The 27,067-nt window shown below is 42.3% G+C and overlaps 1 protein-coding gene across 5 annotated transcripts in view; it reads left to right on the top strand.

Annotated features, from left to right (window-relative positions):
* The first annotated feature begins 13,938 nt into the window (after positions 1-13,938).
* The window catches only part of CREB5 (cAMP responsive element binding protein 5), a 373,995-nt gene continuing 360,866 nt past the window's right edge, over positions 13,939-27,067 (top strand). Inside the window, exons 1-2 of one of the 5 annotated variants that reach the window (XM_074984564.1) lie at positions 13,986-14,025; positions 21,689-21,737. Coding sequence is in view for 1 of the 5 variants with exons in the window: in XM_074984561.1 (XP_074840662.1) it covers positions 14,705-14,770 (66 nt within the window). In the remaining 4 variants the exon portion in view is untranslated. Of the gene's footprint in view, positions 14,026-14,502; positions 14,771-21,688; positions 21,738-27,067 lie in introns of those variants that run through there. The other 4 variants (XM_074984565.1, XM_074984562.1, XM_074984563.1 and 1 more) reach the window with 4 other exon arrangements.

Genomic DNA, 27,067 nt, shown 5'->3' with positions numbered 1-27,067 from the left:
TAAGGTGCGAGCCACTCCCAGTCTCTGTTTAATCCTTGCTTAATGGAATCAATCCTTGCTTAATGGAGACAGAAGTGACTGCAACAACTACCGTGGAATCTCCCTCCTAAGCATCACTGGTAAACTGTTCGCTCGCGTCATCCTTGGCAGACTCCAGAAGATTGCTGAGAGGGTGTACCCCGAATCGCAGTGCGGATTCCACACAGAGAGGTCAGCCGTTGACATGGTCTTCTCTCTAAGGCTACGTCTACACGTGAAGCCTACTTCGAAGTAGCTTATTTCGAGGTAGCGACATCGAAATAGGCTATTTCGATGAATAATGTCTACATGTCCTCCAGGGCTGGCAACGTCGATGTTCAACTTCGACGTTGCGCAGCACCACATCGAAATAGGCGCAGCGAGGGAACATCTGCACGCCAAAGTAGCACACATCGAAATAAGGGTGCCAGGAACAGCTGCAGACAGGGTCACAGGGCAGACTCAACAGCAAGCCGCTTCCTTAAAGGGCCCCTCCCAGACACAGTTGCACTAAACAACACAAGATCCACAGAGCCGACAACTGGTTGCAGACCCTGTGCATGCAGCATGGATCCCCAGCTGCAGCAGCAACAGCCAGAAGCCCTGGGCTAAGGGCTGCTGCACACGATGACCATAGAGCCCCGCAGGGGCTGGAGAGAGAGCGTCTCTCAACCCCTCAGCTGATGGCTGCTATGGCGGACACCGCAATTTCGATGTTGCGGGACGTGCAATGACTACATGGTCCCTACTTCGACGTTGAACGTCGAAGTAGGGCGCTATTCCCATTCCTTCATGGGGTTAGCGGCTTCGATGTCTTGCTGCCTAACATCGATGTTAACTTCGAAATAGCACCCGACACATGTAGCCGTGACGGGCGCTATTTCGAAGTTAGTGCCGCTACTTCGAAGTACCGTGCATGTGTAGACACGGCCTAAGGCAGCTGCAGGAGAAGTGCAGGGAGCAGAGGAAGCCACTCTACATAGCCTTCATCGACTTGACCAAGGCCTTTGACTTGGTCAGCAGGGATGGTCTGTTCAAACTGCTCCACAAGATAGGCTGTGATCCACGGTTACTCAAGATGATCCAGTCGTTCCACAAAGACATGAGAGGAACCATCCAATATGACGGCGCATTATCGGATGCTTTCAGAATCAGGAGCGGCATCAAACAAGGATGCGTGCTTGCTCCAACATTGTTCGGGATCTTCTTCACACTCCTCCTGAAGCATGCCTTTGGATCTTCAACAGAGGGCATCTTGCTGCACACAAGATCTGATGGGAAACTGTTTAACCTTGCAAGGCTGAAAGCTAAGTCTAAGGTGCAGGAAGTCCTCATCAGAGACATGCTGTTCGCAGACAATGCTGCTGTAGTGTCTCACACAGAAGACCAGCTTCAAAAACTGCTGGATCAGTTCTCCAAAGCGTGCAAGGACTTTGGGCTTACCATCATCCTAAAGAAGACAAACGTACTCGGTCAGGATGTTGCTGAATCCCCATCAATCAGCATTGACAACTATACGTTAGAGGTCGTCCACGAGTTTGTTTACCTGGGTCCACCATCACTGACACCCTGTCATTGGACACTGAGCTAAATAGGAGGATCGGAAAAGCGGCCACAACTCTGTCCAGACTCAGCAAGAGAGTGTGGAATAACAACAATCTGTACAATCACACCAAAATGCAAGTCTACAGAGCCTGCATCCTCAGCAACCTCCTTTATGGCAGCGAGACTTGGACCCTGTATGCCTGCCAGGAAAAGAGGCTGAACGTCTTCCACTTGTGCTGCCTCAGGCACATCCTTGGAATATCATGGAAGGACAGAGTGACCAACACCGCCGTCCTTGAGCAAGCTGGAATCCCAACCTTGCACTCCCTCCTCAGGCAGCGTCGGCTCCGCTGTCTTGGCCACATCCACCGGATGAATGATGGAAGGATTCCAAAAGACATCCTGTATGGTGAGCTAGCCTCTGGCAAAAGACCTCCTGGACGCCCCCAGTTGCACTACAAAGATGTCTGCAAGAGAGACCTCAGAGAGGTAGACATCGAGCTGGACAACTGGGAAGAACTAGCAGATCACCGCAGCAGATGGAGGCAGGGGTTACACAAGGGCCTTCAGAAGGGCGAGATGAGGATCAGACAGCTAGCAGAGGAGAAGCGAGCGCACAGAAAGCACACTAAGGACTTGCCAGACACCCACTACATCTGCAAGAGATGCAGCAAGGACTGTCACTCTTGTGTGGGTCTTCATAGTCACAGTAGACGCTGTAAATGAAGTCCTCAATTGAAACTATAAAAGGCACGATCCATAGTCTATGCAGACTGAAGGATGCCTACTAATGGAGTCAAATTTGCAAATAAATTGCAGCTCAGAGATTTCTCTCTCCATTTGATTTTTGAAATTTCTTTGTTTCAGGACTGCCACCCTAAATCTGCCACTGCGTGTCCAGGGAGACTGAAGTGTTCTCCCACAGGCTTCTGTACATTACCCTTCCTGATGTCTGATTTATGTCCATTTATTCTTTTACAGAGAGACTGTCCAGTTTGGCCAATGTAAGTTGCAGTGGGGCATTGCTGGCACACGATGGCATATATTATGTTAGCAGATGTGCAACAAACCTTGCTGCCAACTCTGCTCACATATCTACACCAGTGATATCATCACAGGACCTAACACCAACCACACGATCAGGGGCTCCTTTACCTGCACATCTGCTAATATAATATCTGTGTGTAACTGCAACCTGCCAGCCACACTTGGGGTACGCTCTGCTTTTTACCAGCTTTGGTTATTTCTGCAAGTTCACTTCTCCACTCCCCACAGTCTGGGTTTTCCCCGAAAACGTGTGCCTTGTACTGCTCTCTTTTAGACAGTAACTATATGTATTAAGTCTGTTATTCCTTTAAATTAAGGCTCTCAAGCTATGGGACAAGCCTCCCAACGGAGGTTTGGAAATGTGTCAAGGGAAGCATGAGCTGTGTGCTTTGCTAACCAGCAAGCTATGAGTTTTCAAATGATACCTCATGAGGCATATCTTGTGCAAAATTTATTACAGTAGCACGTAGGGTGCAAAGACAGGAGCAGTGCATCACATCCAGCCTATCTGGTCCTCTGTACCTCGATGCAGTGCACAATTCCCTTTGGCTATGACAGAAGTCTGCCACTCAGGGAGCTCTCTTCTGACACCCTGCTACTCCTTGTTCCACAGCTCCTTTGGTAGACAGTGCCAAATGTTGGGAAAGCTTCTCCCGACAGAACCACTGGCAGGAGATACGCAAATGCTTTGCACAAATTCCATCTTTTCCCAACAGATCTCTCAAATCTAGACATAGCATTCCTGATTTGCAATGGTCTTTCTGAAAGTCTACTCTTGATATCCCACATACACAGTGCTTCTGTACTGATGCTGTAGACAGGAAGGCCTTGTATGGGCCTTCAACAAGGGGTGTTTTTTACCCAAGGGAAATTACAAAATTCATTTCTGACCTAGTTAGTTTGTGCAGGAGTTTGAGACAACATGTGTATGTGTGCAGATTTTCATAAAGAACTTCTCTATTCCCTTTTTGATACCTCTCACACAAAATGTAGGATTTTTCACAAAATTCTGAGGTAATGATATTTTTTCTATCGAATCATGTCAAAATTCAAGCAAACCATCTATCTTCACAATATATTTTGGGAGGAAGACAGTGGTATAGCAAGTATGATATACAGTTTGTGATTTTTGTTACATTTTTCCAGCCACTTATGACCTTTCTGTGTAAAGTAGCAGCTAAATACAGCTGTGGGTCAGCTGCATTAAAAGTTAGAGAGAGGACAGGCTGAGACAGATTTGAATTCATGAAACAATGTGACTTCCAAAGTAGGCATGCAGATGCCAGACCAACTGGTATGCTACAAGGACCTAATTAGTATAGAAGGGGGAAAAATCCCGCTTTCCTCATTTCGTTATCTTGTCTCTAGAATGTCAAGAACAATAAAATATACAAATGTGGACTCTGATTACTGTTACTACATTACCTAAAAAGCATGCCGTAAACCAGCCTCTCCATGCATGTAACAGTAAACCAGTGCTTAGTCACAAACAAAACTGCAGCTAGGAATACTTGTTAAATCAGCCTCACATTGCAAAAAAGAAATATTAAAGAGTGAATTAAATATATATTTATTTTACAAAACTGGTCATCTGGCAGCTATTTTGAGGCAATAGCAATGCATTCTTTTGTATTTGACAAATGCCCAACAAATCATCCGTGCTGCCAAAAACATAATATATAATAAAAGACTCTCAGTGTGCAGATAGGCATTCAAATGACCTGATATTTCAGATACTTCTCTGAACTGTCTGAACTTCCTTGAACTCAGTTAAAACCGAAAAGATTTTGGTGAGAATTTTTAGTTGAATACTTGTTCTATGGGGGAGAGAAGTAATTTTTTCACAATTTTTTCAAAAAATATGACCATCCTTGCGTGTGAGTAGTCCCTTTGACTTTTGGCAATACAGTACTTGGATGCTTAAACTTAGGCACATGCTTTTGCCTTTTGTAGAGAGAATGAATTGTCTGCTACACCCTTTCATCCTCTTCCAGTGGCTTCAGAAAGCATGTTAAAATGACCTCTGCTGGTCACATGGAACTGTCTCACTCAGTCAAGGACCTTCAGAAAATATAGAACCATGGATTAAATCCAACTGTCCTAATTGTCCCAATCAAAAATAATTCTCAAAATATCCTCACATTAAAATAATGCTAAATAAGAACTTCTGAAGGCAGATTTTAAAAAAATAGATAACATGATTCCTTAAGCATAAAACTGATTTACCCTTAATCTAGCATTTCAAGATTGATGATGTGCAATAGTTCTTTTAAAGGATCTTGGAACCTATCAGTCATAACCAGGAACCTGCCAAGTTCTTATCTAATGCTCAGCAGGAAATATATTTCAAATTGCTCCGCTTAAAAGGATTCAGAAGAGATGTCTTCTATTTACAATAAAATCAGGGGCAATAAAGATAAAAATATGCATTCTAGTCACATATAGAGCAAAACGTTAGCTGTTAAAAGAATTGTACGACACTCATTCCTTGTTTAACGAGTACTCTACTTACGAGTACTCACTAAAACGAGGGAGGGACACATATATTTACAATTGTTCACTATGCGAGTGAACTTCCCCGCTTATATGAGCCAGTTGTGGGGTCCCTGGCTGGGGTACAGGGAGACCTGCAGGGCCTGCTCCCACCATTCCCCTGTGGCCACTCCCCGCGCAGCCCCCCCGCCCAGACCCAACATTACCCCAGCCCACCGCTCCCCACACAATGCCCCCAGCCCATTCCCAACACCCCCCCATCCTGTTCCGAACCCCCAACACCCTGCACTCCCTCCCCAGGTACCTCTGCTGCAGCCAGAGGGAACAAGCACCCACCTAGTCCACCTGAGCCGCCAGCAGGTTTTAACCCTCCCTCCCGCTCATGGCCCCAAACTGCCCCCAGCCTTTAACCCCCTCCCAACCCCACATTCACTTACCTTTCAAAAGCAGCACCACCTGCTGCCACTCCAAGGACTTGGAACCAATCAGAGACTTTTAAACATATTTTAATAGGAATTTAGTGTCCCTCTTATGAATTTTCGCCTACGAGCAAAAAGTTAGGAACCAATTGTGCTCATACAGTGAGAGATGAGTGCACTGTTGCATATGTCTTTTACTCTCTTATGATGTAAATTTAGCTCAACTGTACCCTCAATAGCTCTTCCAGTTTTTTCTTTGCATGAGGCAGCACACATCACTGGATTACCAGAAACATAACACACACAACATTCAAAAATTATAACAACTCAGCACTATAGTTCAGTGCCATCCCTGCCATCCCTCAACCAGTGCTTAAGGTTGAATCTCACTTTCTGTTCAGAGGATGATCATTCTAAGTCAGTGGTGGGCAACCTAGGCTAGTGAGTGAGTCACATGAGAGGCCCTTCTTCATCTCAGTGGGCCGCAAGATTGTAACCAAGATGATCCCCCAAAATAAGGTAGTTTTGCTAACTGTGCTTGTGTATCTAGAATCCGAGGGACATGCTGATTGAAGTGGAACAGCACTTTGACTGGATTCAGAGCGCACAGTTCCCACAGTCAAGTAGCGTGCCATTAGCACTCAGCTCACTTCACATGCCATTGTTTTATGTGTGTGTCACTTTAGAAATATTGGTAGAAAAAAGTGACGTGGATGAAAACTAGCTGAATCTGGCAATCCTGTGCATAGCCAATGGTAAACAAAATACCTCACAGGCCACACCCCGCCCCAATAGGATCTACAAGTATTACATCACTCTTCTAAGTGCACTAAAATCCACATGCTTACTCTGTCTTGAAATTTGCTGTGCTTCATAAGAGTGTGGTGGTATGGTTGTGGTCCACATTTGAGGTCTTTTGAAGAAAGTGTTCCTGATAGACAGGCCCCCTCAAATAATCATCTGTTTACAAAGTCATCCAGTTCTTCTGATTGTTATTTCACACATCCCATGGTTCCAAGCCTGGCTCTTATCTTTCCCCAAACTAATTTCAGCCACTCTTGATTTCACTCAGCTATAACTCAGCACCCACTGCCCCTTCAGGGAACCAAGCATTGTGGGGGGGTGTAAAGTTGGAACTCCAGGTTAGCATGAGCTACATTTATATGGTTAGGAATGTGAAATGAAAGTAACAGCAAGAGTAGGGCTCAGTTAAAAGTCTTAGAAAACTAGCACACAATGGCTCAAAGTTAAAAACTGAGCAATACCTCTGGACTGTGAGTTTGAGCCCAATGCTTTGGAAGCCTTCAGAGAAAGTGTGCTGTGGGTGTCTATTTTTCTCTGCCTGCATTCTGCATAAGTTTCTTTGGGAAGCTGTGCACTGAGACCCAAATTTTTAGTTTAAGAGCAATATTTTAAAGGGTTCTACAGTCCACATGTAGACTCTGAATTAACTTAAGTAAGTTTTCAGGAAATTAGTTTTAATTAAATAGAAGGAAGATGAAATACTCTAGTATGTTTTTAGGTTAATATAATTATACTCTACTCATACATACGTTAGCATGATCAGAACAAAGCAAATTGCTGGGTCATTTGGTGACAGGATTCCTCACATGCAGTTCAATGTTGCAGCAGTTCAGCATGTTAACCACTACATCGTCCTTCCTCTCTCTATATTGGTATAACCAAGAGTAAATGTGTCGTCCAAAGGATTTTGTGGCAATTTCAAAAAGAATGTGAGATGAAAGGAAAGCAGTAAGCAAAAAGGGATTTTGTGTTGATTTTTGGCTCATTCTCCACCTCATTTCTCACCCTTGTTTCATATGGCAAAGATTACTACTGTACTTCTCAATGATCTCCTGAGATCAGAGAAATTAATTTCTTCCCTTTCCTGGTACCCATGTTAACTGGATAATTTGTTTATTAACACGGCTAAAGTTAAGCAGAAAGGGTAAGGGGATCTGTTAATGCAGATCTAATATTCAGGGTGTGGTTGTGTGCTGTCTAGAGTTTGTTGCATAATAACAGTCTGTTCACATTTGCTCAGGAAATTGCAGGTTTAACTAATTACCAAATAGCATCATTTATATCCCCCTTTAAAACAACATTTATTATAAATATAGACTGAGTATTTTAAAAAGGGGAGCAAAAAACCTTTCCTCCTAGCCTTTCATTTCTATAGCTTTACTTTTATTGTGACTAGTATGGATCTTTGATAAAATTTCACATGCTATAAATGTCACTGCAAAGGATTTGACAGATGTGAAATGTTTAGAGGTTTGTAAAGAAGAGAATGAATTACTGTTCGATTAGGTTAAAAGCTGCTGAGATTCTAGTGAAATACTAGATCGTAAATGCCAAAATTGATGAGGGTAACACTCAGCACTGGCACCACCTTGCTTAACCATGTGTTTAATGATGTTATGAGAAGAACAGGTATGTAAAATATGAAACTAAGACAGACAGCACTAAATAGTCATTTTATGTGACATCAATAATGTCTTAGTGAAAACGGATTTTCAACCCACACAACTCAAATAGTTATTGTAATACCTTTACTTTATGCCCACCATTGATTTTACTGGAATGACTAAGATTCTGGGTGTTTGCTGAAACAGCATTCCTGTCCTTTACCTTTACTCACATTGAGCGTCACCCCAATTCATCTCAGCAGACTGCAAAAATCTGACTAGTTTCCATTATCATTAAGCTTCTTTTTATTTCTTCTCTCCTTTCACACACTGTATGGCTACGTCTACACGTGAAGCGTACATCGAAGTAGCTTATTTCGATGTAGCAACATCGAAATAGGCTATTTCGATGAATAACGTCTACACGTCCTCCAGGGCTGGCAACGTCGATGTTCAACTTAGACGTTGCGGAGCACCACATCGAAATAGGCGCTGCGAGGGAACGTCTACACACCAAAGTAGCACACATTGAAATAAGGGTGCCAGGAACAGCTGCAGACAGGGTCACAGGGCGGACTCAACAGCAAGCCGCTCCCTTAAAGGGCCCCTCCCAGACACAGTTGCACTAAACAACACAAGATCCACAGAGCCGACAACTGGTTGCAGACCCTGTGCATGCAGCATGGATCCCCAGCTGCAGCAGCAGTAGCCAGAAGCCCTGGGCTAAGGGCTGCTGCCCACGGTGACCATAGAGCCCCGCAGGGGCTGGAGAGAGAGCATCTCTCAACCCCTCAGCTGATGGCCGCCATGGCGGACCCCACTATTTCGAAGTTGCAGGATGCACAATGACTACACAGTCCCTACTTTGACGTTGAATGTCGAAGTAGGGCAGTATCCCCATCTCCTGATGAGGATAGCGACTTCGATGTCTCGCTGCCTAATGTCGAAGTTAACTTCGAAATAGCGCCTGACGCGTGTAGCCATGACGGGCGCTATTTTGAAGTTAGTGCCGCTACTTCGAAGTAGCGTGCACATGTAGACACGGCTTATATGTGGTATTTGCACCTCTACCATTTCCCTTCTCCATTGTTTGTTCCTTTAATACAAGTAATCAACAGCATTCATAAGAAAACACAATGCAGATGTAAAAATGTTTTAAAAGACACTTTCATCCACAAGGACAGACAAGCAATTCATTTCTACATAATTGTTTCAGAAAATCTGATGAGAGAAAAATGGGAAAAGGCTGGGTTGCTTTATACGTGCTATTACTTATGGAACACCTCCATAGTGGTATAGATTAAGTGAGCAGAACTCTTTAATTAAGGATACTCAACAGTTCCCAGTATAAGGCCCTATTTTAGCTTTAACTGTTTTGGGTGAAATTTTCTATGATGGGTGTCTGCCTCAGGCTGAGTTTCTTTGGAAATTTTCTGCTAAAATGATTCAGCCATTTCTGAGAATCATATTGCCTAAATTTTGTTTATTAGAACATGAACTTTCATGGGTAAGATCCCCTTCATTAGATTATCCACAAAAACTCATTACCTAATAAATAAAATTGTTAGACTTTAGGGTGCTACAGGACTGCTTGTTTTTTTTTTGTGAAGCTACAGATTAATGTGACTGTTGACTCTGCAACTATTTACCTAAATTGTTTTCCCCTTATTAAAAATAATAAAACTAATTCTACAATTGTTTACTGGAGTAGGTAGGTTTTATGCCGCCATAGTTTGTAGCAGGAACTTGAAATTTGACAGGATGGAGATCCTGGAGTCAGTGTATACCTTTTGCCATCCCAGATTTGGCCAAATAATTAAAATTGCAGTTTGCACATATTTAGTAGAAACCTAGTAGAGTTTTGCATCTAAATTTGCCAAAGATTCCATCTGCACTGAGTATGCTCTAAACTGGGACCACAGGGATGGAGCAGGACTTTGCTTGCACTTGTTCCTCCCAGCTGCCAGCTGCTGCTATAGCATAGGTGCTGAGCACATGGGAAATACAATTTCTTCTATACTCTATGCTCCTATGCAGACACCTAGAAAGCAGGAGTTAGGAGGACTAAGGAGCAGAACTCGAATGCAGGTAGGCGTGAAATTTGCAGGCAGAGCCATCGCTTGGGTATGGCAAATTGGGGCGATTGTTCTAGGCCCTGTGATTTGATGGGCCCCCACAATTCAGTGTGTGTATGTTGAGCAAGGACTGCTATGCCACTACAGAGAAGTGGGGTTAGTATGTGGGGTGTGCTAGGATGGCTTGGAGGATGGGCTTAGGAGTACCTGGGGGTGTAGGCTGGCCAGGGGGACGGGACTAGAGCTTTGGGAGGCCAGGCCAGCCTGGGGGATTTGTGGGGCTTGATGCCAGTGGCAGGGGTTGACCCTGCATCCACTGGTGACAAGTGCACATTTTATTTCTTTTCCTTATTTAGCATGGTGGAGCTTGGGCTCTGTCTCTGGCAGTGGCGGCAATGGCATTAGCCTGCCCCACTCTGTCCACTGGCTCTTGGTGACACCCACTGCCGTGGAGTTGCCAGCAACCTTGTGCCACCTATGGCACACTCACCAGTGCTATGCTGACCCTATCTGTTTCCTTTCCATCCTAGAACCCTCCATCTTTGGGACCCCCCAGCACACAGGGCCTGCTCACTCCTAATATGAGCATCACCTTTTGACTCTCCATTGTCCCTCACGTTCCAGCACTGGCGTTCCCTCCCCGATCAGATTTCACTGTATAAAAATGTTAAGTGAGACTTATACATGTTGATTTGTCCTGGACCCCGTATCCCTGTAGGAGCCAGAATTCAGGGAGAAGGTGGTAGTTGGGAGACTGCTAAGGGGATGGGAAAAATCATGGAGAGTGGTAACTGGATAAGTTCAGAGTCTGAAGAAGAGGGGAACATATAGGCTGAAATGGAGATGATATATGTATCATTGTTTTTTGAGTGGTGTATTGGAGCTTGCAGATATGGGCAACTGGGAAAAAGCAAGGCCTAGATTTAAATGATGTGGCTTCTTGGCTTGATAAGCTTCATATCTGGAGTCTGGTCTAATGAAGTCAATGGAAGGACTTTTGTTAATACAAGTGGGCACAAGACTGGAAAGATAGATCATTAATACCCTGAGCCAAATTTGCATTGAATGTCCAGTTATTTCATAACCAGTTATTTCATTTTCTATTTTATATAATAGAAAAGAATCCATGAAACTGTTCAAGTGCAGTGAATTCATGCCCACAACACACTGGATCGATTCTACTTAATGCCAAAGTAAGTTAACCAAGGTGACAGCATGCAAAATATTTGAGCAGTTATAGCTAGCATTCTTAGCACAATGCTAAACAGAAAATGACAGTTAGTATAGACCCCAAATGGAATCTAATTTCTATTCATTACAGTCTAGCAGTAAATCATTTGGGCTCTAAATATAACTCTGAAAACAAAAACAAACCTACGTTCAATTATAAAACTCATAATAAATATTGATCAAAGATAAATATTAGTCACAATTTTATTCTGCCCCCGCATGCCCCAGCCCAACCAAAACCATTCCCACAGCTAGCCTCATTCCTGATGCCATCACCAAAGATGTTGCACTTCAGGAGGGAGCGAGATTAGTGCCAAAAGAATAACCAGCTAATGATCTGTTTTATTTTGGGCTCTTGGAAAAAGAAGCTCTTATTTCACTACTCAAATGCCATGAGTTTGGCATCGGTACATGGAAGAAGTTTTCCGAGAATATCAATTGTATGATAACATAACATTTCCTGACTGACAAAAAGATGGTTCCACTTTGCCTCCCTCTACTGGTCCTAATATATAGTCTTAATTGTTCAGCATTCCTGTGTGCTGTTAAATGACTGCCATGTTTCACCCAGAAGTAGCCACAATTGTGAACAATTCTCTTGTTCTAGTTTGTAATATGAATTGGGAACATGTACAATTAAAGGCCTTTTATAAGCATAGGCTTATTTATCAATTCCCAAGAATAATACCAACAAAATAAAGGCAAACTATACTGCAGATAGTTCCTTCACCCATACCCTAAACAGCTAAATTATCTCAAAGTCCATGATCAGGATATCTGTTTCCTTCTATGAGCTTTAAACCCCATATAAAAATTCTGGTAAAAGTCAAGGACAGTAAGCATTAAGTAGGTGTATAGCAATGCAGAGCTTTTATGTTGAATCATGCTTGGCTAAGGTGTGGAAAGCCTGCATCGAGAGTCTGAATAATTAATGCTGAGTCATAATGGTGGGCTCCTCCAATTAGCTCCAATCAGGATATATGGAGGGTGAGAGTATCTGTTTGGGTCAGAAGAAACTAGAACATGGGTAGTTAGGTTGCTCCAGGAACACCCAGGCTTGGGGAGCAAGTTTAAAGAGGGTGGTGTATTTTATTGTTGTGTTAGTAAGAAGGCAAGCTACAGCCAGGGAAAGGGTTGGGACCGTTCTTCTGTGTACTAAATGGGGTAGGATCTCACATGTTCAAAAGGCAGCAGAGTCAACTATATCTCCAGATAATTAGAAGGATCCAACGCTGACCACTATAAATAAAAATTAGTATCTGGGATCACTGGCCAGAGGTACCAGGGCTATAAATTGCCAAGCCTAGAAGTGCTGGGAATCGGCATGTCCTGTGTGTAACTTTAGTCCTTGGAGTAGTCTAACCGACTCCTGGGACTAAAACTCACACATATGCTTACACACACTGTTTGCAGCCTTGGGGCAAACATTCTATTTTTTTACATCTTTTCTGACGCTGATCATGTTGGTGCTTGTGAATAGATAAGGTACTATCCTCACAGAACAACAATTAAGGAAATTGAGTCTACAGAAAAGTTAATTGATTTGCCTAAAGTAACACAGCACCATAATAATATCAGGAATAGACCCTAGACCCCCACCTGATTCGTGTTCCTTTCCGTCAGCCATTCTTCCCCCGGCTCCCACTAAAAGGCTGATCCAACCCCTACCGGGAGCCAGTAGCAGTTGTTTGTGTGGTAGCAAGGTAGCTGTAAGAAAGAGAAGGCAATGCACTTTTTTTTTTAACTTTTATTTTGCCATTGTGCCCTTTAATGCTGCACATGCAAGACTAAAATGCCTTCTCTTTCTTGCACCGTGAATGGTCAGAGTTGTAGCCAGCCGTGTTAGTCTGCATTTTCACAAAACACCTGCAGCACTTTAAAGACTAACAGTATAATTTATTCGGTGATGAGCTTTCATGGGACAGACCCACTTCGGTGCTCATCACCTAATACGTTATTTTGTTAGTCTTTAAAGTGCTCAGGACTGCTGGTTTGTTGTCTCCCTTGCCATAACGTCTGATCTCCCCAACTATATCACTTCTAGGAAGAACAGCATGTTAATAAAAGTCCTATTAGAAGCCCCCTTTGTAAGGGAAGTAGTTGCGTGTATCAACAGCGGCTGGTAAGGAATGAACTGGATGTCGAAACTATAATCCCCTAGCAAACCCCCTACCCCGCAAGTTCAGATATGGGGGTCGACAGCGCTCTTTGAAAGACAAGTGTCCTTAATTCCCCCAGGAGGTGGGGAGTTCGCTTCCTTCGGGCCCATCAGCCGACACACTGGCAGCCCAGGAGCCTGGCATCCTTCTTGATCTAGGGCAGGGGAGCGGAGCGCCCAACCCATCCAGTTCGGGAACCTGCCCTTGCCCAGCCCCGGCGATCAGTGCAGCCGGGCAGGGAACCCGCCTCTTTGGACTCGTCCCTGCTTCCTCCCGAACTCCGTAAAGCAGATTTTTTCCAAGCTGACTCACGCGCCTAATGTCAGTCCTGTCACAGCCAGCTCGGCAAGCTTCAGCTTGCAACACTGCTGCTTCGCGCTCGCCTCCTCTCCACCCGCCCGCTCTGCTGAAGAAGGGGCGGAGCCCAGGGAGGACACGCCCCTCATGCCCGCCTATCGCCTCCACTTTCCCCCGGAGCAGGGACCGCAATGATTTAGAAGTTCAGGAATCCCACGTGACGTCACGGAGGGTGATGTAATGCTTCTCTAAATAGAACGTATTGTAACCTTCTCTCAGTCCAACGTGGTTCCTTCACCCAAGCTGCTGGTCCTTTCCCTTCTACACTTGTTTGGTAAGTTCCTCTAAACGCTGCGCTGGCTTTAGGAAACTTACTTTGCAGTGCATGTAAACCCGCGCGTCCTGGACGCTTCCAAGCACTTGTGTGCATGGGACTGATCTTCTGGGGACGGGGGGGCAGGTGATAATTGACTGGGGAGCGGGGGGGACGGGGGACGGACGGACGGGTCTACAGTCAGGAGGGAGACATCAAAGGGGGTTATTCCGTGGGGGTTCTTTTGGGGGGTGTCTGGTGAGCAGTTTGTGCTACTAAGCCTGGGACTGCGCCGGCGGGGGCAGGGGGGGAGCTGTTATACACTTATATTTAGTTTGTTTTCAATTTACGCTGGTACCCGTTAGAGCCACCCACCCCCAAGTCCCCAGTGTTTCGTGGCTGCGATGCCGGCTCAGGCGATGCTGCTCTGAAGATGGCTTTTTGGACGAGTGCGTGATCGCTCCCCCTCGCTCCTCCAAGTGCCTGGGCGGGGGTGTAACGAATCGGGGCGGGAGGGGGCAGCGGAAAAGTTGCAGCAGCCCCGGAGAGCAGTCGGAGGGGAGGGCGAAGCAGCAAACGCTGAGATGGTTCAGTTCAGCACAGCGACCGACAAGTTGGAAAGTTCGGAAACTCTCCGGCTGCGTGTGCGTGTGTGTGGAAACGAGCGCTCGTCAAGCCATCAGTATGCGGCCGAGACCGCATGCATCTGTGCCGGGCTGCTGAGACTCAACCGCCGCTGCCACCTCCCGCTGCCTGCCCGGAGCATGTAGGTGCCGCCCGGTGCTCGCAATGGGCGCTCCTGGTTTACGCGCTGGGGGGGAGAGGGGTTGTTCTTTTAACTAGACACAACAGTCTGGTAAGCTAACGCTGACCCCCTCCCCCAACCCCATCTTCGCCTGATTTCTTTCCGGCATGACATCTTCCCTTGCCGCTGCTGCAAGGACAGCTCTTTGGCTGCTGGAATCGCTCTGCGGAGCCCCCCTCCCTTCCTCAGGCTTTCGCTTTCTTCGGAGCTGAGCTTGCTTTCAGCCGCGGCAACTTTGCTTCAAGTTTGGGAAGAGGCATCTGAAGCCAAAGTACCCGAGGCTGAGCGGCGCGCGGCTTGCTGCTTCCCGTGTGGGGACTGTCTCTTAAACGGACTTTTAGGGGTAGCCGCACAACAAACTGAGCTTCGCCCAGCCCCTTCCTCAGCTCCAGCCACCACAGGATGGCTGTTGTTGAGGCTCAGCCCTGGACTGGGCTGTGTGTATATTTCGTTGTTAGGTGTCTGCATCTCGATGTTTGGTTGTCTCAGCCCCCTTCTGACATATCTCTGGGAATAAGGTTGGATACTGGGCCATTACGTCATTCTGCAGGCTAGTAAGTGTTTGATTAACAGCCTTAGATACTGTAGAGTTCAGAGGGTTAGAAGTGCTGACAAAGCAACTCTCCCTTTTAGTCCCACTGGCTAAACACATCGCTTTTACCCCCCCCCCCATCCCCCAGTTCAGTGCAGATCTCCTTTACCCCACCACTGATTTAGATTTCTCTCTTCTCCTTGGATAAGTTTTGTCCTTACGGAATTATAAGGGCTCCTGGAATGTAATGGGAATACCTGCAAAACCCTGCCTTTTCTGCTATTTATGTCCAGGCATGATGAGTGATTCCTCATCTCCAGAGTTTAGTATAATAAATGTTACAGTCTGAAAGACATGGCTCAAATATATAATATAATAAAATGAATGTCCACGTGTCTTTTATAATTAAACACCTAGAGAGTACTTACTTTAAACAGCATGACCAGAGGATTTCTGAACTGTATCAGTAGGAAACAATATACAGACGGATGAAAACAGAGGCTAGAGCAAAAGACAACAGAGTTCTTGGGTTTTCCTTGAGACCATACATTTCAAAGATAACTCTTCTCCTAACTCATTGAATTGCACCAGAGTTCCTTTGCCTGGTTACTTGGAGAAAATACAGTGTGTCAAATAAGACTGGAGGAAGAACTTTCTTCTAGGAAACTGTCATGCAGAAATAATCCAGAAACCAGACTGTAATTATTTTTAACAGGCTGAGAACAAAATAAAAGAAAATCTCTGACATACTTTGTGGGAGTTTGTCTGAAGTAGATGCACTTTGGTAGAAATTAAAAAAAAAAAGTAGAAAATGTACAAGTTTGAATGCCCCCTTTGGCATGTCTTTGGATGAATTCAGTACTGCAATGTTAAAAATACTTTAAAAATGTTAATTTTTCATTTGTTACTCCTTAGTCCTAAAGGGAGCAGTGCAGGTTGCAAAGTACTAGAGAAAAGTGTGGTTAACGATCAGTGATTAGTGATAAGTGATTAGTGGTTTTATTCAAACTGTTACCTCTGACCAGAAGCACACATCAGAGGATTAACAGGCTCTTTAGATAAATGCTCATTAGTGGAAGGAGAAAAATGAAGATAATAGGCGTGCACACAGGGACAACTTTCTAGGAAAATCATTCCTGTCTCTGGAATAATAAGCTCTATTAGCAGAAAGCCTCTTTAGTTTAAAAGTTGCTTTTATCTTGTAAATCAAAGTTAGATGCGGAAGGTCACCCTGCTATTATAAGCTAAATTTTCCCATATCCACTGGATGTGGATAATCCCAGCAGTGATATTTACTTAAATGAATAATTGAATCTTTAAAGAAACTGAAAATTCTGAAGTGCCAAAGCTCTGTATTTTAAGGTAACCACTTCTAATGTAGAAAGTGAAGCCTGCTGTCAGCTAACTAGATGGTGTAGTACTGTTCTCTGTGAACACATAGCTGTGGATTATAAACTGAGCAAGTTGCTCCTTGCTAGATGTCCTTCAACACTTACTACAAAGTTGATTTTGTGCTGGGTTGGAGGCTAGACAGTTTGACAAGTTTTTAGTCACATTTTCCACATCAGTTAATCTAGTGAGTTAAAGGTTATTGGAAAAATTAGTCTCATTACGAAAAGAAACTGTTAGAAGCAAGTAGAACTACCTGCGGTTAAAACAAAAAAGCAGTCATGTAGCACTTTAAAGACTAACAAATTTTGTTAGTCTTAAATGTGCTACATGACTGCTTTTTTGTTTTGAGATAACACAGACTAGCACGGCTATCTCTCTGTCACTATTCTACCTGGAGTTAAGCTCTTGATTGTAAAGTATGAGACCCATCCTTTATTGGGTTAACAAAATAAGATTCTGATGGTCTTCTCTTAAATACAAACCCAACACCTTTCCCCTGGTTATCACAGGCAAACTGCGCCCCTTTTTTTTTTTTTAAAGTCACTAAGCGGGAAAAGTTGACTTGGTGACTGAACAAAACAACTCATCCTAATTTTACTCTACGGATAATGGTAAGGAGTCTCTTACTTTCCTGTTAACTAAGCAATCTTTAATTATTGATAAGAAAAGGATAATGGGTCAGCTTTGTTCATGTGTGGTTTGTAAAGAATTAGTGACCGTTACAAATTCTAGGGACAGTAATGTTTCTGTTGTCTTTATGTGTATCCTATCAAACTTCCAAAATTTAAATTATTTCATGTATGCATTTATGGAATAGATAAGAGAAATACTAAAAATCTGAACTGAACAAACTGAAATGGTCTGCTTAATTGGACGCTTGTGAGTAGTCAGGTTACATTTTATGTGACAAAGAGATTTCGTCTAAAGACAAAGAAATTTCTTGATATTCTGGACACGAGGTTGAAAATAACTTGGCCTACTTGGAAGGACAAAAACATTTATTTGCCTTGGACTACTGAATATTGGATGCTGTTTATTCTAGATACTTACTGTGTTCCCAAAACTTAACATATATTAAAAAAATAGCAATCAGAGAACCAAAACTATCAATTGATAATATGGGCTGTTTTTACAGAAACCCAATTCTCGGAACAAGGGAAGGTCTGATTTCTTTATTTAACCTATGGGAAAAGAAAGGGAAGAAAAACAAGCATTCCCACTAAAAAAGAAGGTAAAATGGGAAGAGGTTGTGTCCGTAACTGCGCTCACCTTCGAATGCAGTGGAGCTGCTGAATAAGAGGAGGAAGATTTGGCCCTGTGTGTATAAATTTTGTATTTTACGCACTGAGCTTATAAGAGGCTCTGAAGCATGCTGAAATTTCCTAAGGTTGTTCTTATCCTTCACAGGAGTCTTCTACATGATAGTGCGTCTGTGAGGCCTAGCGTTCAGTCGAATAATGTGGATCTTGAATTGTCTTGAGAAAACAACTGGGGTTCAATCCTTCTGTCCTCACTCAGGGAAATCCCTTAGGGATATCTCTGAGAGTTTTAAAGGAGGATTTGACCCTTAACTATTAACAGGGCTATTTTAAGGCACTTTTTACTTCCTTCTGGGACCCGTCGGCAAAATGTGGATCTCTCCAATTATGCAGAGTAGTATTGTTGCCCGACTTCGGACTACGCTCTTTTTTCATCAAAGATCTTTTTCCCTAGAAATCAGTCACTTTGTATTTCTTTTACTAGTTAACCACCAGCTGACCTGTTGCTTTGATTTATTAATAAACCTTGAAGTTTTATTTTAGCTCAAAGGAACTTTTTATGTTTAACTCTCTGCATACATCAAATCGTTTTGCTTTTTTGTGAAATAAGAGAATAAAATTTTCGTCTCTTTAGTGTTCAGTTAGTTGCTAAGGTCTGCATCATGTGATCTTTAACATGGGAATTGTTTCTCGATAGAGATTATACAAAATTTTAGCTACTTGTATACTTTGCTGACAGAATTGCTGGAGACATGGGTCTGTATATAATAGCAACAGGTCTTTCAATTATGCATACAGCTCTTTTCTATGACTAAATGAATTTGTAAATAGCTGACTTAAATTTTCTTTGGACCAACTTTTCACATTCATCATGTAAGACAGTATCTTCTTTTAAGTGGAACCATTGAACATGTTTTTGAATTCACCCTCTTGCAGACTTAGTCATAAGAGACATTGTCACGGCTGATTAATTGGTTAGTTGTCTAGAGGGCCATTCTACTTTATCCCAACACACTATTTCTGCAGGTTGTTCCTCTCTGACAAAGTGCAATATATTCTCTCTGAAAAAGTTTGGCAGCAAATTAAATGTAAACGCTATACGATACAGTAGTTCTTTGCTACAGATGTACTTGAAGAGTTCTCTGTTTTAAGGAACTATGGATTTTTCTTGTTTGATAATAAATGGGCACATTAATATAACTTTAGCTTTTAGTAATTTCTAGCATTAACCATGAGCACATCTTTCCCTCTTGCTACAAATTGCATTGTTACATCAATTTAAAATCTTTAAAAGCTTGTTCTTTAACGCAGACAAAACAATCATCTCAATTTATTTTCTTACTTAATTTGAATATTAACTATGCTCAAGGAATAAGACTAGCACTTTTATAATTTGAGATACATTTTACGTGCTTTATATAATATTTCTAGAGAACATCTCAAATATTACATTTCTACAAAAATAAATGTATGTATACTGTATGACATACATAATGTATAAATAAGTGTTGTAAGAATGGTTGCTGAAGCAAAAACTGATATGTTAGTTTAGCCAAGTAATTATTTTGTTTGTACGCTGATCATGTTTAAACATTGATCAACCTATGCCATGAGACAGATTGAAGCGGTCACTTGGATACTTTAGTGAATGCCCTAGATGTGCTATCATTTAAAAAAGTTATATTACTGTATAATTAAAATATTTGCAGTCAGCATTTTTTCTATTACCCATCAAAGGTTCATTACTGGGAACTGCAGCTGCAAATCTGGGTTTAGAGATTTTATAAAGGAGATGCTTGTATCTGTTTGGTAGATTTCAAGATGGAGATACCAAATACTATTTTATAAACAAGAAGAGATTTGACTAAAGATTTTACTGAGGGGTGTAGGATTTTCAAAGTAAAACATTCAAAGCTTAGTACAATTTCCCTAGCTTATTAGATGTTATGCTTTGGTTTTTGTTTCTGCTTTCTTTTTTGAGAATCCACCCAAGAAGTCAATCCCACACATACTTCAAAATAAATATTTCCGAAAGTTACACTTACTGGGGTTTGTTTAATTTTCCTGCTTAGAATGTCATATTTTGAATTAATTAGGACTTGCTGTCATGGCAATAGCTCAAGGAGATCTTAGGATGCTATATAATCTTTCACAGTAAGAATGTATGTCAGGTGCTTTTATGCATACATTGGCCATTTGATCACCCTTTAATATAGATTCAATTTCCTATTTAAGAATGCTCTTTAAATAAGAATTGGTTCAGCTTCCACTTCTTTTCTGTCTTCTACAAGTGATGGTTGCTAATACTGCCACTCTCATTTGCCCTCCATTTCAATTCCTTTCCTTCCCAAGGATTTCGATGCCCTGCACTCCATTTCAGTGGAGTAATCTACTTGACCCCCAATTACTGATTCTTGAAGTTTCCCAACTAGTAATCCCTGGTACTCGGGTTACTCTCTTTGGGCATGTCTACACAACAGCCTTATTTCAAAATAAGCTATTTTGGAAGGCTACACACAAAGGCTATGTCTGCACTAGAGAGTTTTGTCAAAAAATGTCTGTCAACAAAACTTGGCACTTCCACCCGCAGCATTCTGCCTCTCCGTGATGAGGAATGACACCTTTGTCGACAGCTTCTGTCGACCAAAAAGCCTTGTAGCTCCTCTGGGGGGCCCCTCTGTCGACAGACAGGGCCTCCAGTTTACTGGGCAGCCCCATTTGCTAATCTTCTGGTTGAGTGTTCAATCAAGAGAGCGGTCGAGCAGTCAGGACACTCTCCGTCAACAGAGCAGATTGCTCTTTTGATTTGCTTTTGTGCATGGACGTGATCTGTTGACAGAAGTGTTGCTGGAAGATATCTTCCAATAGTAACTTCTGTTGACAGATCACTGTAGTGTAGACATAGCTAAAATGCATTTTGAAATGGCACTTGGCTATTTTGAAATACAGCGTCTATGCACATAGAGCCTATTTCGAAATGGAGCCATTGGACATGCTGGCTACGTCTATACTAGCATTCCTCTTTCGAAAGAGACATGCAAATGAGGCTCAGATTTACATATTGGGCACGTCATTTGCATGTTCTTCTTTTGAAAGAAGAGCATTGTAGATGCAGCTCTTTTGAAAGTAATCCCCATCTTCGAAAGAATCCTTGTTCCTATTTTTTTTAGGAAGAATGGTTCTTTCAAAGATGAGGTTGACTTTTGAAAGAGCCATGTCTACGCAGCTTTTCTTCTTTTGAAAGATCTTTCAAAAGAATAATATGCAAATGAGGTGCCAGATATGTATAGCTGCACCTCAATTGCATTTTCAATTTCCCTTATTTGCATGTCTCTTTCGAAAGAGGAATGCTAGTGTAGACAAAGCCACTATGGCTTATTTTAAAATAGGTTCCATTCCCTGTTTTAACAGCACCTCTTTTGAAATAGCTATTTTGAAATAGATGCTATTCATTGTGGAATGAGGTTTACCTATTTGGAACAAGCCAACTGCTATTTCAAAATAGTGGTTGTGTTGTGTAGATGCTAGGATACTAATTTTGAAATAATGGTTGTTGTTTCAAAATAACTTCACTGTGTAGACCTACCCTTTGGCTCAGTGACGTGTTTTTTTTTAAGCGTGTGTGTTTCATTGGGTAGGAAACAGACGGCTTCAGAGAAATTGTTTAATTAAGCTGAAAAAATCTTTTTCTTACAGCAGAACAGTTGCAGCCTTTTTACCTGTTGGACATCAGGACACCACTGCTGTACGTTGTGTGTGATATGGCATCACTTATAACCTGCTTCTTTGTAACTCGTTGCAAGTACTTGGAAATTTATTTGACTACTGTGGGAAATATACAGGGGCCAGCAGTTCCCAGATTTTTGTTCTTCAGTACCTGAGTGGCAAGACTAGAGTAATGGTAGCTGAAATAAAACATTCAACAAAGGGGGCATGGTAGTGCAATAAATTGAACTTAAGATTAGGCTGTGAGGATATGTTACATGAAGTGGCTGTAACAAGATGAGCTAAACTGCAGCATTACCTTGTGCAATCAAGTAAACTGTGGTTTGTTCATATTGTACTTGCTGCTTATTAAGTGACCATATTAGGTCACTTTTCAACTTTAGAATATGGATGTGTTGTGTTTGGAAAATTACTATCAACAACAGAGTTACCTCATGAAGCAGCAGTTATTATTATACATACGTTTATACACATATCATAGAGCTAGAAGGGACTTTGAGATGTCATCAAGTTTAGTTCCCTGCCCTCTTGGCAGGACCAAGCACCATCCCTGACAGATTTTTTTTTTAATCTAATTTTTTTTAAATTATATCTATTTGCCTCAGGCCCCATATGGCTTCCTTAAGGATTGAGCTCACAACCCTGGGTTTACAAGGCCAATGCATTGTATAAATTTCAGTAATTTGTACTCTGTGTGCTCCCAGACAGATACCTGAGTAATGAGAGGTGGGGTGGGGGCGACTGCTGGGTATTTTATTAATTTGGACTGTGTATGTTGAGCTTTGAGGTTACAAACTAATTGCTTTTAGTGCAACGAGGTGTGAATTGGTTCACCATTATTCACAATTAAGTGTTTACAGCAACTAGATAATTAGATTTTTAAATAGCATTTATATTTGCTTGATGAAATTCATAAATTGCAAGTAGTAAATAGCTCAGTGGTCTGAGCATTGGCTTGCTAAGCCCAGGATTCTGAGTTTGGTCCTTGAGGGGGCTATTTAGGGGCCTGGATCAAATAGGTTTAAAAAAAACTGTTAGGGAGGTTGATAGGGTCTGTTGTAAGGGCAATAAACTGGATTTGATGACCTCTGAAGGTCTCTTCCAGCTCTATGAGATAGGCATATCTCCATATAAAATCCTGGTATATTTATAGTCACCACTCAGAATTATTTTTAGTCAATCATATCACTCCCAATGAAGTCAATGGGCGTAATAGTCACTAAACTCAAATGGCAGGAGGTGCAGGCTATTAAGGTTGACCTGTATAAGGCCATATGGATATATGCATGTGCGTATATATATGAAGTAAATCTCTATGCTTAGATATTAAAGAGTTTAGGAGGGTTTTTGTATATGAGAAATTAAAATCTTATCTACTGTGGAACAAACTGTGGTCACTGGAGAAACAGCAGAAGAAAAATACATAAAGAAAGTGAAAAATGAGCAGTTGAGAGAGGAAGGGAGTTTTAGTCTGATTGTTTAAAACTCTTTTTTGTTGCTGTTAACCTCTGACCATTCAGCTTCAATGTTTAATGAATTTTTTTAGGGAAAATTCATCTTTGTTTAAAAATTCAACATACTCACAAATTCAGAAAACTCCCTCAAGTCTAGAGACTTCCCTTGCCCAGGTAACCTAGCAAGGCTACAAAGGACTAAATTTTAGAACTTTATGCTGAACCCTCCCCCCTCCCTCCCCGCAAGCTGGGGAATTCTTACAGTCTTGCCCCCATTTGCTTCTCCCCAAAGGCACAAACATGTGCATGCACACACATGCACGCATATCTTGTGTCTATATCATTTTAAACAGATAAACAAAATAGAAAAGGGTTTAAAGAACAGATTAAAAGTTTAGGAAGCTCAAAATGCTGACATGTCTCTCATTACCTTTTCTTAATAAATTAGGCTGTTTCTACACAGGCCACTTCCTTCAGAATGGCATGCTAATACACGGAGCAAAAGATGCTAATGAGGCGCAGATACAAATTCCCTGCACCTTATTAGCATAACATCATGTGATTTGGAGTCCAGAAGACCGTTCTTCTGGACTCCAAAATGCTGTGTAGAAGTGTGGTCCCCGGGGGTGGGCTTACGGAAGGAAGTCCTTTTTCCGGAGGCCCCTTCTTCCCAAAAATTTTTGGGAAGAAGGGGCCTACAGAAGAAGCACGTCCTTCCGGAAGCCCCCCGGGGTGCACTTTTACATGGCATTTTGGAGTCCAGAAGAACAGTCTTCCGGACTCCAAATCACATGACATTATGCTAATGAGGTGCGGGGAATTTGCATCTGCTCCTCATTAGCACCGTTTGCTCTGTGGGTTAGCATGCCACTTCCAAAGGAAGTGGCCTGTGTAGAAATGGCCTGAGTGTGTACACATGAGATGGAGAGAAAAAAGACTTAACAAGGAAGCAGATTTTAATTTCAGGTGTCCAAATCAGGGATGGTCAATCTAGCCGAGCTAGTAGGCTGCCCGAGTGGCCCTCCTTCATCTCAGTGGGCTGCAAGATTGTTGTAACCAAGATGGCCTCCTAGGATAGGGTAGTTATGCTAATTGCACTTGCATATCTAGAATGTCTGGAATGTGCCAGTGGGACAGTGTTATGTGCAATCAGCATGCACATCGCCTCATGTGCCCTTGCTTTACCTGCATGCGTCTTTCATAATACCAGTAGAAGAAGCACCATGTGGACGGAAACCAGCAGAATATGGCAACCCTGCATGTAGGCAACAGTAAACAAAATATCTCATGGGCCACACACGTAAAAACCTGATGGGCTTCAGGTTGCCTACCACTGGTCCAAAGTGTAATTACAGAAAGTAACGGAAAAGAATGTTTTTAATATTTTGGAAACTTCCTTGACAGGGACCTTTAAATGATGGAAGTGTTTTGTTAGTGACATATGAATCCAGGAAGAATCAAAGGTAGACCTATAGAAATGTACAGATACTAGTCTTGTGGTAGAAACCCAAAATATTTATGATAATAGCACATGACTCCGATTCTCTTCCTTTCAGAAGAGTTGCTCCTGATTTGTATCTGTGTGTGAACACTTCTAGGCTCTATCTTCTCATTGTGGCATACTTTGTCAGTTGTATGTTTGTTTGTGCAAATGCTATTAAAGCAAAAGCCTGACTCATCAAATTGAGGATCTATGTGTTTTCTAGTTGAACATGTTTATGTAGCTCTGCTTCTGTTGTGACTAGTCTTACTAGCTAGGTCTTCTGGAAGCAGCGTGGTAATGAGCTGTCTGGGAGATGTTAATGAGGCACGGATGTAAATTTCCCACACTTCATTAGCATATGGGCACATGATTCAGAGTCCAGAAGAAACTCTTCTGGGCTCCAAAATACATGTGTAGACGCGCAACCCATGGGGATCTTCCAGAAAGAAACCCTCCTTCTGGAAGCCCCTTCTTTCCTCAAAATTTTGAGGAAGAAGGGGCTTCCGGAAGGAGGGTTTCCTTCTGGAAGATCCCTGTGGGTTGCATGTTACATGTGTATTTTGGAGTCCGGAATTCCGGACTCCAAATCACGTGCCCATATGCTAATGAGGTATGGGAAATTTACATCTGCACCTCACTAGCATCTTCCAGATGGCTCATTACCATTACTGGAAGCATGTGTAGACCTAGCTACTATGTTTGGGAAGAGAGAAACATTGAGAATACATATTTGGTGCTCAATTCAGATTCCTTGCACTCTCCCTATTCCTCTCACAGGCTTTATGTGCAGGTGCTCCATTTACTTATACTGGCTCTCTCTGATAGTCACCACTCTGGCCTCATGCTTGTATATCATACACCAAAATCCCACAAAGTTTTTCTGTTAAACGATAGGAGGTGAATTTGACTCTCACCACAGGTGCAAATTTTGCTCTTAATTACACCCTGCTAAATTGGGGGGCAGCTCTACTGACTTCAGTACAATCATATTTGTATGTGGAAGCCGGTTAAGTAAGACAGAGATTGCGCCTAATGTGATCTTGTTTGGAAAGCTGGTTCACTGTCCTGTAGCCCCAGAGATTTGGTAAATTATAATATTTTGATTAGTGGCAAAAGTTTTTCACTCTTTGGAAGGAATGCTTTTGCTCTATTGTATTTCTACACCAGGGGTCAGCCACCCCTGGTATGAGTGTCAAGAGTGGCATGTGAGCTCATGTTAATTGGCATGTGAGGTGGGAGCTCAGCCCTGCTCCTTGCCTCCAATGCAGCCGGGAGCTTGCTTAAAGCCATGATGCCTGTGGATTAACAAAAGACCAGCTAATGCTACCAACCACCACCTAAAGAGTAAAGCCTTGCATCTTCATTTATTTATTCCTGAAGCTGTTGTAATTAAAACTATTAGTGACCTTAAAAAGTATTACTGGTGCTTGGACCCTACGTAGAAGTCCAAAGGTCAAATCTCAGAAAGATTGCTGACCCTGGTCTATGCAGTTACGACCCAAGACATTTACAAATATGACATTCTCTACAAGCTCAAATTGCAATCCAGATATATTTACACAGCAGACTTCGGTGTGTGCTGAAGCAATGGACCTGATGCTCTGATATACAGAGTCAAGATGAGAAATTTTAACATAAGTGGTATCTCTGTAGCTCTGTTGGCTTAAATGAAACAACACCAGCTGAGGATTTGGCGTCTAGTGTTTGCCAAATTGCATACAATTGCTAGATAACTTTTGCGCATTCTCTGTTGTAAGAGGATCCTATGAACAGTTTTAGGCATCAGAAATGAAAATCTTTAAATCTGGAGGACTTTCTCCCATCAGTCTAGATGCGATAATAATAAACTCTATTATTCCGTGCCAAAATGTTTTTAAAAGCACTATTTAAGTGCACATTGTTTTGTGTTCCCTCTGCTGTCTCTGTATTTGACTAAACCATTATTCTCAGAGCAATGCTGTGCTGAGGTCATCAGTGATGATACTGTGAAAACAAACAAGTTTTAGCAAGAGAAACCACTATATAATTTAACAGGGATGTTGTGTACTCCAGAACATCCATGTTAATTTCAGCTCCAATCTAAGCAAAAGAAGAAAACAGATTGGCTGACTCATAACAAATACATATTCTGTTCTCTGCTATGCTAATGTAAATCTAAAATGACTCCACTTGGAGAAGTTTGTTCAGATTTATACTAATTAGCTGAGAACAGAACTTGACCCCATGCTTTTATCTGAAAAATAAAAACAGAATTCTGCTTCCATTAATGTAGTTGTAAATCAGGACCAGTTCTTCTGACTGTTCTATTTTACACCAATGAAACCAAGAACATAGCTTCTTCCCCATTCACTTTTAAAGGTAGTAACTCAAAATAAAGTGTTGATTTGAGACAGAGGAATTGCACTACTCATA

Source organism: Carettochelys insculpta, chromosome 2 (assembly GCF_033958435.1).
Source record: "Carettochelys insculpta isolate YL-2023 chromosome 2, ASM3395843v1, whole genome shotgun sequence".
Taxonomy (NCBI): domain Eukaryota; kingdom Metazoa; phylum Chordata; order Testudines; family Carettochelyidae; genus Carettochelys; species Carettochelys insculpta.
This window is presented reverse-complemented; position numbering and strand designations above follow the sequence as displayed.